We start from the raw sequence: 12,304 nt of genomic DNA on the forward strand, positions 1-12,304 counted from the left end.
GCAGACAGAGTTCAGTGTGTCAAATCAGAGGGCATGCTGTCCGGTCCTCTGGCAGTCTCTATGGGGGTGCCACAGGGTTCCATTCTCGGGTCGACTCTTTTCTCTGTATATATCAATGATGTTGCTCTTGCTGCGGGCGATTCCCTGATCCATACGCAGACCACCATTCTATATACTTTCGGCCCGTCATTGGACACTGTGCTATCAAACCTCCAAACGAGCTTCAATGCCATACAGCACTCCTTCCGTGGCCTCCAACTGCTCTTAAACGCGAGTAAAACCAAATGCATGCTTTTCAACCGATCGCTGCCTGCACCTGCATGCCCGACTAGCATCACCACCCTGGATGGTTCCAACCTTGAATATGTGGACATCTATAAGTACCTAGGTGTCTGGCTAGACTGCAAACTCTCCTTCCAGACTCACATCAAACATCTCCAATCAAAAATCAAATCCAGAGTCGGCTTTCTATTCCGCAACAAAGCCTCCTTCACTCACGCTGCCAAGCTTACCCTAGTAAAACTGACTATCCTACCGATCCTCGACTTCGGCGATGTCATCTACAAAATGGCTTCCAACACTCTACTCAGCAAACTGGATGCAGTCTATCACAGTGCCATCCGTTTTGTCACTAAAGCACCTTATACCACCCACCACTGCGACTTGTATGCTCTAGTCGGCTGGCCCTCACTACATATTCGTCGCCAGACCCACTGGCTCCAGGTCATTTACAAGTCCATGCTAGGTAAAGCTCCGCCTTATCTCAGTTCACTGGTCACGATGGCAACACCCATCCGTAGCACGCGCTCCAGCAGGTGTATCTCACTGATCATCCCTAAAGCCAACACCTCATTTGGCCGCCTTTCGTTCCAGTACTCTGCTGCCTGTGACTGGAACGAATTGCAAAAATCGCTGAAGTTGGAGACTTTTATCTCCCTCACCAACTTCAAACATCAGCTATCCGAGCAGCTAACCGATCGCTGCAGCTGTACATAGTCTATAGGTAAATAGCTCACCCTTATTCACCTGCCTCATTCCCATACTGTTTTTATACTGTTTTTATTTATTTACTTTTCTGCTCTTTTTGCACACCAATATCACCAATATCTCTACCTGTACATGCCCATCTGATCATTTATCACTCCAGTGTTAATCTGCAAAATTGTATTATTCGCCTACCTCCTCATGCCTTTTGCACACATTGTATATAGATTGCCCATTTTTTTCTACTGTGTTATTGACTAGTTAATTGTTTACTCCATGTGTAACTCTGTGTTGTCTGTTCACACTGCTATGCTTTATCTTGGCCCGCAGTTGCAAATGAGAACTTGTTCTCAACTAGCCTACCTGGTTAAATAAAGGTGAAATAAAAATAAATAAATAAAAAAATTATAATGGTCCAATCAACAGACAGGGCCAGAGGCAACGTGCATCAAGACCAGGGACCAAATCATTAGGGTCATATTTATTAGGGCACACCGTCGCAAAACATTTTGATACAGAAAATGAATGTGTCTTATTGGAGCCAAGTTCTAGTCGTCTCTCCCCATTTCAATCAGTTTTCTACCGTTTGATGCCGAACACCACCCAGGGAACCCAAACTGGGTATTTATAGCACCAGAGTCGGCTACCTCAGTCTAAGTCATCTATGACAAGCTGTTCAGTGGCAGGAAATTGGAAGTTTAGCGTATCTACTCATGGATTATTCAACATCTGGTATTGAATTAATGATTACAAACCGTTAGTTTCAGTAATCAGCCATAGAGGGATGTGTTGGGTGAAAGCAGGTCAGGAAAGGAGGACAACAGAACGCGGCCCGATCCAGTCTACCTAACAGAACGCGGCCCGATCCAGTCTACCTAACAGAACGCGTCCCGATCCAGTCTACCTAACAGAACGCGTCCCGATCCAGTCTACCTAACAGAACGCGTCCCGATCCAGTCTACCTAACAGAACGCGTCCCGATCCAGTCTACCTAACAGAACGCGTCCCGATCCAGTCTACCTAACAGAACGCGGCCCGATCCAGTCTACCTAACAGAACGCGGCCCGATCCAGTCTACCTAACAGAACGCGGCCCGATCCAGTCTACCTAACAGAACGCGTCCCGATCCAGTCTACCCAACAGAACGCGTCCCGATCCAGTCTACCTAACAGAACGCGGCCCGATCCAGTCTACCTAACAGAACGCAGCCCGATCCAGTCTACCTAACAGAACGCAGCCCGATCCAGTCTACCTAACAGAACGCGGCCCGATCCAGTCTACCTAACAGAACGCGTCCCGATCCAGTCTACCTAACAGAACGCAGCCCGATCCAGTCTACCTAACAGAACGCGGCCCGATCCAGTCTACCTAACAGAACGCAGCCCGATCCAGTCTACCTAACAGAACGCAGCCCGATCCAGTCTACCTAACAGAACGCAGCCCGATCCAGTCTACCTAACAGAACGCAGCCCGATCCAGTCTACCTAACAGAACGCGGCCCGATCCAGTCTACCTAACAGAACGCGGCCCGATCCAGTCTACCTAACAGAACGCGGCCCGATCTAGTCTACCTAACAGAACGCGTCCCGATCCAGTCTACCCAACAGAACGCGTCCCGATCCAGTCTAACCCAACAGAACGCGGCCCGATCCAGTCTACCCAACAGAACGCGGCCCGATCCAGTCTACCTAACAGAACGGGCCCGATCCAGTCTACCTAACAGAACGCGGCCCGATCTGGGCCGTGTTCAACCTAACCGGGTAACTGGGCCGTGTTCAACCTAACCGGGTAACTGGGCCGTGTTCAACCTAACCGGGTAACTGGGCCGTGTTCAACCTAACCGGGTAACTGGGCCGTGTTCAACCTAACCGGGTAACGGGGCAGTGTTCAACCTAACCGGTCCATGTTCAACCTAACGGGGCAGTGTTCAACCTAACTGAGTAACTGGGTCGTGTTCAACCTCACTGGGTCGTGTTCAACCTCACTGAGTAACTGGGTCGTGTTCAACCTCACTGAGTAACTGGGTCGTGTTCAACCTCACTGAGTAACTGGGTCGTGTTCAACCTCACTGAGTAACTGGGTCGTGTTCAACCTCACTGAGTAACTGGGTCGTGTTCAACCTAACCGGGTAACTGGGCCGTGTTCAACCTAACCGGGTAACTGGGCCGTGTTCAACCTAACCGGGTAACTGGGCCGTGTTCAACCTAACCGGGTAACTGGGCCGTGTTCAACCTAACCGGGTAACTGGGCCGTGTTCAACCTAACCGGGTAACTGGGCCGTGTTCAACCTAACCGGGTAACTGGGCCGTGTTCAACCTAACCGGGTAACGGGGCCGTGTTCAACCTAACCGGGTAACTGGGCCGTGTTCAACCTAACCGGGTAACGGGCCGTGTTCAACCTAACCGGGTAACGGGGCCGTGTTCAACCTAACCGGGTAACTGGGCCGTGTTCAACCTAACCGGGTAACTGGGCCGTGTTCAACCTAACCGGGTAACTGGGCCGTGTTCAACCTAACCGGGTAACTGGGCCGTGTTCAACCTAACCGGGTAACTCCGTGTTCAACCTAACCGGGTAACTGGGCCGTGTTCAACCTAACCGGGTAACTGGGCCGTGTTCAACCTAACCGGGTAACTGGGCCGTGTTCAACCTAACCGGGTCCGTGTTCAACCTAACCGGGTCCGTGTTCCACCTAACCGGGTCCGTGTTCCACCTAACCGGGTCCATGTTCCACCTAACCGGGTCCATGTTCCACCTAACCGGGTCCATGTTCCACCTAACCGGGTCCATGTTCCACCTAACCGGGTCCATGTTCCACCTAACCGGGTCCGTGTTCCACCTAACCGGGTCCATGTTCCACCTAACCGGGTCCATGTTCCACCTAACCGGGTCCATGTTCCACCTAACCGGGTCCATGTTCCACCTAACCGGGTCCATGTTCCACCTAACCGGGTCCATGTTCCACCTAACCGGGTCCATGTTCCACCTAACCGGGTCCATGTTCCACCTAACCGGGTCCATGTTCCACCTAACCGGGTCCATGTTCCACCTAACCGGGTCATGTTCCACCTAACCGGGTCATGTTCCACCTAACCGGGTCATGTTCCACCTAACCGGGTCATGTTCCACCTAACCGGGTCATGTTCCACCTAACCGGGTCATGTTCCACCTAACCGGGTCATGTTCCACCTAAAAGGGTTACATGGCAAACAGGGTCATGTTCAATAAGCACTCAGTTGCAAGACATTTTGCAACAGAAAACAAGGTTCTGGGTTCCCATTGGGCAAACTGCTGGTTTAAAATGTCTTCTGCCTAATGAACATGATCCAGGATCCTGCTGAACTCTTCTTCAATCACAAAGTCTTCCCAGATAAAGATGGCTTTCCATCTTATCAAAGATTCCGCATAAAAATATACACGTCTGGAATTAACACACGTAACGACCATGTCTTATAAAAGACCACCTAATTAAGTGACAAGGTGCTGAAGAGGGAACTGGACAGAAACAGACAGGTGGGAGATAGAGAGGATTGATAGGTACCAAAGTGTATTGTTGGTTAGAGGAGAGTGGCAGGAACTGAGGAGGAGGGTAAGAGATGGTTGAGTACTGGATCGGCTGTGGAGCAGAGGGCGGGAGATGCCGAACCGGCTGAAGGAGGAGAAAAGGACAGAACAGAGGGAAAGAGAGGAGAAAGACCTCCATTAAGTTAAGAAGTCAGAGGTGATTGAATAGGAGGAACTAGAGCTGGCTGATTAATATCACAATTAATTGAACCTGATTGATATCTGGATAATTCACTCAGCCCTAGCTCGTAGATGATGAATGTTCTCTGGGAAATTTAGGAGGCATGAATTAAAAATGATGGATTCTAATGTACCATATTAATTGAGAACAGGTAGAGTAAAGAAATGACTGCATGTGGGGAGTGAATGGGCTTTCTGGAGAAAGAAGGGATACATGAGCTGTCGACTCATTGACTGACCTGGGAGAGGACGTGATTGGCTGGCTGGTGCGGGGCTGGGGGTGGTAGGGGAGGAGCCAAGGGCTGCTGGCTCCTCCCACCTTGCTGTGAGGTCATCGAGGGGTTGTAGACCACAGCACTGCCGTCAGGGTTCACAAAGGGTTGGCCTGCAGGTGGGGAACAACAAACTTAGATACACTGTAGACCAGGGCTGCCCAACTCTCTTCCTTGAGATCTACTGTCCTGTGGGTTTTCAGTCCAACCCTATTCCTGGAGATCTACCGTTCTGTGGGTTTTCAGTCCAACCCTCTTCCTTGAGATCTACTGTCCTGTGGGTTTTCAGGCCAAAACCTACAGGACAGTAGATCTCCAGGAAGAGGGTTGGACAGCCCTGCAGTAGAGGCTATAGGACATTTGAGTATAATTTAGTCAATAGGAGTTATGCTATAGTAACATGTATCCTGAATAATGACTAAACTATGAATATATACACAGGTTTACCAACTCCCTTAGTCCATTCAATCTGGAAACGCTTTGATAAAAATGTGACCCAAAACAAAATATGTAGTTTGTGAAAATTTCAGCAACAGTCTAAGAGAAGAGCAGACAGACTTATAGACTGAATAAGAAGTTTTGTTTTACAAGAACTATGATCAAAACCAACCAGGAATAAAACATCACATCAAACCCAAAATAAAGACAGCACACAGACACGAGCCAATCCAGCCTATATGAACTGAGGACTAGGACCAACCCTGATCAGAAGATACCAACCTGTGTGTGGGTTGACCAGTATACTGCCAGGCGGTATCCCTGTGGCTTCCGGGGGAAGCAAATAGTAACTAGTAGCATTAGCAGCGGCCTGGGTTGGCGCTGGGCCGGATGCAGGCGCCGGGCCTTTCCTGCTGCCCCGATCACAGTGTACAGAAGCTCTACTACTGCTGGGGGCCGTGGCAGCGGAGGACGCAGAGGAGGAGGGTGTAGGTAGCACCGTGCTGGGGCCCCCGACAGGGCCGGCTGCCTGGGTTAGAGCAGCTGGGACAGGGAGAGGCAGGTGGAGTACTTGGGGGCGAGAGATGGAACTCGTAGAAGACCCTACACTATTAGAAGACTCAGAACCTAGAGGAGGGAGGGATGAAAAGATCACTACACGTCCTACAGAGAGGATCAAGAAAGGAGTCCTATAGGTGTAACCCTCATTGTAAATTAGAATCAGTTCTTAACTGACTTGCCTAGTTAAATAAAAAGCAAAAATAGAGGCAGTGGCTTGTAACACATGCACAGCCAGCCTCTGGGCAGGGGTACAATGACGACAGCTATTGGTCATTGTAACAGGGGTAGAAGCAGCATAGCCATTGGTCCATTCAAAAGTGGGACACACGGTGAGTGAATTCATTCGCTACAGGTGATATTTGTCCCTCTGTGGGCATCTTGCATGAGCCCGTATCAAGTGTAATTTTAAGTGGTCCACATCTTAAAGAGTATAACCACAAACATATTATTATTAGTTTGTCAGTAATGCAACCAGACAACTTTTCCTGGTGTAGAAGGTCAAAGTTCGTCTTCTGGCACGTACACAAACCTCTAATAGTTGATGTCAAAAGCAAAGCCATCAGGAGCTTGGAAATCTGGACAGACAAAAGAGGAAATCTGGGCTCCAGTTTGGTCTCTGGACGTATTACTGGAGAGGAGAGAAACATGTCTCTCTGTCTTGCCAACAGTAAAAGCCAATGAATTCAGAATTGTGATGGCCATCATTCTTCATGTTTTCTACACAAACTAAAACAACCAGCACATAAAGAAATTGGGGATACTGTAACAAAATTAGAAAAAAAGCTAAAAACCAAAAATGCTAAAACGACAGATGCTAAATGATGCCAAAGAACCAAAAAGATGACATGCACTGCATGCAGAAGAGATGAGTCACAGGACAGAGCGAACAGGAACTCAACATGGCCTCCCAGTAGCAGCAGAGCTGATGTTGTGCTGCACAAAGTGAGCCCCGTCTTCGTAAACAACGTTAAAGAAAAAAACGCAAGCAAAAAATCTGTCTGTCGGGCGCAGTCAGTGTGGAAATGGAATCACACGAAACCAAGAGGAAAAGCCTCCAGAACAGAGGCAGCAACAACAACAAAAATACAAGGAACGAGGAAGAACCAAAACAGCATAAACAAAGAAAACAGGGTCTCCATTCCCCCAGTATGCCTGTATTAAACAGGGTCTCCATTCCCCCAGTATGCCTGTATTAAACAGGGTCTCCATTCCCCCAGTATGCCTGTATTAAACAGGGTCTCCATTCCCCCAGTATGCCTGTATTAAACAGGGTCTCCATTCCCCCAGTATGCCTGTATTAAACAGGGTCTCCATTCCCCCAGTATGCCTGTATTAAACAGGGTCTCCATTCCCCCAGTATGCCTGTATTAAACAGGGTCTCCATTCCCCAGTATGCCTGTATTAAACAGGGTCTCCATTCCCCCAGTATGCCTGTATTAAACAGGGTCTCCATTCCCCCAGTATGCCTGTATTAAACAGGGTCTCCATTCCCCCAGTATGCCTGTATTAAACAGGGTCTCCATTCCCCCAGTATGCCTGTATTAAACAGGGTCTCCATTCCCCCAGTATGCCTGTATTAAACAGGGTCTCCATTCCCCCAGTATGCCTGTGTTAAACAGGGTCTCCATTCCCCCAGTATGCCTGTATTAAACAGGGTCTCCATTCCCCCAGTATACCTGTGTTAAACAGGGTCTCCATTCCCCCAGTATACCTGTGTTAAACAGGGTCTCCATTCCCCCAGTATGCCTGTGTTAAACAGGGTCTCCATTCCCCCAGTATACCTGTGTTAAACAGGGTCTCCATTCCCCCAGTATACCTGTGTTAAACAGGGTCTCCATTCCCCCAGTATACCTGTGTTAAACAGGGTCTCCATTCCCCCAGTATACCTGTGTTAAACAGGGTCTCCATTCCCCCAGTATGCCTGTATTAAACAGGGTCTCCATTCCCCCAGTATGCCTGTATTAAACAGGGTCTCCATTCCCCCAGTATGCCTGTATTAAACAGGGTCTCCATTCCCCCAGTATGCCTGTATTAAACAGGGTCTCCATTCCCCCAGTATGCCTGTATTAAACAGGGTCTCCATTCCCCCAGTATGCCTGTATTAAACAGGGTCTCCATTCCCCCAGTATGCCTGTATTAAACAGGGTCTCCATTCCCCCAGTATGCCTGTATTAAACAGGGTCTCCATTCCCCCAGTATGCCTGTATTAAACAGGGTCTCCATTCCCCCAGTATGCCTGTATTAAACAGGGTCTCCATTCCCCCAGTATGCCTGTATTAAACAGGGTCTCCATTCCCCCAGTATGCCTGTATTAAACAGGGTCTCCATTCCCCCAGTATGCCTGTGTATTAAACAGGGTCTCCATTCCCCCAGTATGCCTGTATTAAACAGGGTCTCCATTCCCCAGTATGCCTGTATTAAACAGGGTCTCCATTCCCCCAGTATGCCTGTATTAAACAGGGTCTCCATTCCCCCAGTATGCCTGTATTAAACAGGGTCTCCATTCCCCCAGTATGCCTGTATAAACAGGGTCTCCATTCCCCCAGTATGCCTGTATTAAACAGGGTCTCCATTCCCCCAGTATGCCTGTATTAAACAGGGTCTCCATTCCCCCAGTATGCCTGTATTAAACAGGGTCTCCATTCCCCCAGTATGCCTGTATTAAACAGGGTCTCCATTCCCCCAGTATGCCTGTATTAAACAGGGTCTCCATTCCCCCAGTATGCCTGTATTAAACAGGGTCTCCATTCCCCCAGTATGCCTGTATTAAACAGGGTCTCCATTCCCCCAGTATGCCTGTATTAAACAGGGTCTCCATTCCCCCAGTATGCCTGTATTAAACAGGGTCTCCATTCCCCCAGTATCCAGGGTTCCCCCAGTATGCCTGTATTAAACAGGGTCTCCATTCCCCCAGTATGCCTGTATTAAACAGGGTCTCCATTCCCCCAGTATGCCTGTATTAAACAGGGTCTCCATTCCCCCAGTATGCCTGTATTAAACAGGGTCTCCATTCCCCCAGTATGCCTGTATTAAACAGGGTCTCCATTCCCCCAGTATGCCTGTATTAAACAGGGTCTCCATTCCCCCAGTATGCCTGTATTAAACAGGGTCTCCATTCCCCCACTATGCCTGTATTAAACAGGGTCTCCATTCCCCCAGTATGCCTGTATTAAACAGGGTCTCCATTCCCCCAGTATGCCTGTATTAAACAGGGTCTCCATTCCCCCAGTATGCCTGTATTAAACAGGGTCTCCATTCCCCCAGTATGCCTGTATTAAACAGGGTCTCCATTCCCCCAGTATGCCTGTATTAAACAGGGTCTCCATTCCCCCAGTATGCCTGTATTAAACAGGGTCTCCATTCCCCCAGTATGCCTGTATTAAACAGGGTCTCCATTCCCCCAGTATGCCTGTATTAAACAGGGTCTCCATTCCCCCAGTATGCCTGTATTAAACAGGGTCTCCATTCCCCCAGTATGCCTGTATTAAACAGGGTCTCCATTCCCCCAGTATGCCTGTATTAAACAGGGTCTCCATTCCCCCAGTATGCCTGTATTAAACAGGGTCTCCATTCCCCCAGTATGCCTGTATTAAACAGGGTCTCCATTCCCCCAGTATACCTGTATTAAACAGGGATGGTGCACACAGACACACAGTGAAGGACCAATTCCAACTCATGTCAGTCAGAAACTACTGTATCACATTGTCTAAGGGTGACTGACCACACTTGGGGTCAATCAGTAGTCATGGACACAGATTATTTTTCTTCTTTTCATTCTTAGGGTTCATTCTGTTATTAAAACAGGTGCTTCACTATGCTGTGGAACAAAGCAGACTGGACACCATACGTCGCACGTGCATTTGACTACGTGTGCATGAGCCAGTGTGCATGAGCCAGTGCCCCTCCCCCCATGACTTGCCTGTTTTGGAGAGGCGTCCGGTGCTCTTGCTGCTGGCTGAGCTGTCTCCTCTGATGAGGACAGAGATGCTGCTGAAGCTGCTGGCCTTGGTCATGGTCGGCCTCAGGTTACGGTTGGAGCTGTCTGAATCAGTGCTGCTCCACGGCCGGGCATCACAGTTCTTTGGGTCATTCTCAGAGCTGCTCTGTCTACTGCTGGCTGACCGCCCGTCCCCTAGTCTGAGGAAACAAGGAATGGATAGATATGTGTATGTGTATGTGTATGTGTGTGTGTGTGTGTGTGTGTGAGATGTGACAGAAAGGAAGTACCTGAAGAGTTGCCGCCTCTGTTGAGTGCTGATACAAGCCTCTTCATCAGGGCTCCTGCATGGGGAGATGAACATTATCAAAGGGTATCAAATCCACGTTGGACCAACCAGACGAGCCGTCCACGTTGGACCAACCAGACGAGCCGTCCACGTTGGACCAACCAGACGAGCCGTCCACGTTGGACCAACCAGACGAGCCGTCCACGTTGGACCAACCAGACGAGCCGTCCACGTTGGACCAACCAGACGAGCCGTCCACGTTGGACCAACCAGACGAGCCGTCCACGTTGGACCAACCAGACGAGCCGTCCACGTTGGACCAACCAGACGAGCCGTCCACGTTGGACCAACCAGACGAGCCGTCCACGTTGGACCAACCAGACGAGCCGTCCACGTTGGACCAACCAGACGAGCCGTCCACGTTGGACCAACCAGACGAGCCGTCCACGTTGGACCAACCAGACGAGCCGTCCACGTTGGACCAACCAGACGAGCCGTCCACGTTGGACCAACCAGACGAGCCGTCCACGTTGGACCAACCAGACGAGCCGTCCACGTTGGACCAACCAGACGAGCCGTCCACGTTGGACCAACCAGACGAGCCGTCCACGTTGGACCAACCAGACGAGCCGTCCACGTTGGACCAACCAGACGAGCCGTCCACGTTGGACCAACCAGACGAGCCGTCCACGTTGGACCAACCAGACGAGCCGTCCACGTTGGACCAACCAGTCAAATTAGACTGATATGTGAATGATATTTACCTTCCATCTAGGTGGAAATTATCTCCCTGTGGAAAAAAATACATCTATTTGAATGTCTTACTTACATGTCATTTGCAGTCCATAAAGCCTATCCATATTTTACTTTATAATAAACACAAATGCATCATTAATCTAAATTGATTAGCCAAAATCTCACATCTGGTGCAAATATCCTGTCCCTGGCTCTCTGATAGTCTTCCTCCCTCTCCTCGATAGATTTGCTTCTCCTGTCGTCTTTCAGGCGCATTCGTATCTGCAAGCACATGCACAACTTAGCCTAGCCAGCAGCTTCCGCACAACTCAGCCTAGCCAGCAGCTTCCGCACAGCTCAGCCTAGCCAGCAGCTTCCGCACAGCTCAGCCTAGCCAGCAGCTTCCGCACAGCTCAGCCTAGCCAGCAGCTTCCGCACAGCTCAGCCTAGCCAGCAGCTTCCGCACAGCTCAGCCTAGCCAGCAGCTTCCGCACAGCTCAGCCTAGCCAGCAGCTTCCGCACAGCTCAGCCTAGCCAGCAGCTTCCGCACAGCTCAGCCTAGCCAGCAGCTTCCGCACAGCTCAGCCTAGCCAGCAGCTTCCGCACAGCTCAGCCTAGCCAGCAGCTTCCGCACAGCTCAGCCTAGCCAGCAGCTTCCGCACAGCTCAGCCTAGCCAGCAGCTTCCGCACAGCTCAGCCTAGCCAGCAGCTTCCGCACAGCTCAGCCTAGCCAGCAGCTTCCGCACAGCTCAGCCTAGCCAGCAGCTTCCGCACAGCTCAGCCTAGCCAGCAGCTTCCGCACAGCTCAGCCTAGCCAGCAGCTTCCGCACAGCTCAGCCAGCCAGCAGCTTCCGCACAGCTCAGCCTAGCCAGCAGCTTCCGCACAGCTCAGCCTAGCCAGCAGCTTCCGCACAGCTCAGCCTAGCCAGCAGCTTCCGCACAGCTCAGCCTAGCCAGCAGCTTCCGCACAGCTCAGCCTAGCCAGCAGCTTCCGCACAGCTCAGCCAGCAGCTTCCGCACAGCTCAGCCTAGCCAGCAGCTTCCGCACAGCTCAGCCTAGCCAGCAGCTTCCGCACAGCTCAGCCTAGCCAGCAGCTTCCGCACAGCTCAGCCTAGCCAGCAGCTTCCGCACAGCTCAGCCTAGCCAGCAGCTTCCGCACAGCTCAGCCTAGCCAGCAGCTTCCGCACAGCTCAGCCTAGCCAGCAGCTTCCGCACAGCTCAGCCTAGCCAGCAGCTTCCGCACAGCTCAGCCTAGCCAGCAGCTTCCGCACAGCTCAGCCTAGCCAGCAGCTGGAACAGCAGCACCAGATTGTCACCCTCTCAAAGACATATCGCTGAGGATGCA

At 50.7% G+C, this 12,304-nt stretch overlaps 1 protein-coding gene and 2 long non-coding RNA genes across 7 annotated transcripts in view; all 3 read right to left on the reverse strand.

The window, feature by feature from the left end:
* LOC118380744 (R3H domain-containing protein 1-like) overlaps positions 1 to 12,304 on the reverse strand; it is a 68,076-nt gene that overhangs the window by 21,466 nt on the left and 34,306 nt on the right. Inside the window, exons 10-17 of the mRNA XM_052517561.1 lie at positions 11,145 to 11,240; positions 10,988 to 11,013; positions 10,225 to 10,278; positions 9,917 to 10,134; positions 5,719 to 6,063; positions 4,966 to 5,111; positions 4,415 to 4,631; positions 1,568 to 1,601 (exon numbers count right to left, since the gene is read on the reverse strand). Coding sequence (XP_052373521.1) covers positions 1,568 to 1,601; positions 4,415 to 4,631; positions 4,966 to 5,111; positions 5,719 to 6,063; positions 9,917 to 10,134; positions 10,225 to 10,278; positions 10,988 to 11,013; positions 11,145 to 11,240 — 1,136 coding nt within the window. The remainder of the gene's footprint in view (positions 1 to 1,567; positions 1,602 to 4,414; positions 4,632 to 4,965; positions 5,112 to 5,718; positions 6,064 to 9,916; positions 10,135 to 10,224; positions 10,279 to 10,987; positions 11,014 to 11,144; positions 11,241 to 12,304) is intronic.
* On the reverse strand, positions 1,170 to 2,585 carry LOC127929588 (uncharacterized). Of its 5 annotated transcripts, none has more exons than XR_008135285.1 (3): positions 2,556 to 2,585; positions 2,237 to 2,352; positions 1,170 to 2,178 (listed from the first exon to the last, which is right to left on the reverse strand). It is a non-coding gene; the product is annotated as an uncharacterized LOC127929588 (long non-coding RNA). The 5 variants fall into 5 exon arrangements; XR_008135286.1 differs by having other exon boundaries at positions 2,237 to 2,323; positions 2,556 to 2,579; XR_008135287.1 differs by lacking the exon at positions 2,556 to 2,585 and adding an exon at positions 2,411 to 2,527 and having other exon boundaries at positions 2,237 to 2,265.
* On the reverse strand, positions 2,709 to 3,528 carry LOC127929587 (uncharacterized). The gene is made up of 3 exons (XR_008135284.1): positions 3,412 to 3,528; positions 3,105 to 3,300; positions 2,709 to 2,848 (listed from the first exon to the last, which is right to left on the reverse strand). It is a non-coding gene; the product is annotated as an uncharacterized LOC127929587 (long non-coding RNA).

This window comes from Oncorhynchus keta, unplaced genomic scaffold (genome assembly GCF_023373465.1).
Source record: "Oncorhynchus keta strain PuntledgeMale-10-30-2019 unplaced genomic scaffold, Oket_V2 Un_scaffold_8454_pilon_pilon, whole genome shotgun sequence".
In the NCBI taxonomy this organism is placed as follows: domain Eukaryota; kingdom Metazoa; phylum Chordata; class Actinopteri; order Salmoniformes; family Salmonidae; genus Oncorhynchus; species Oncorhynchus keta.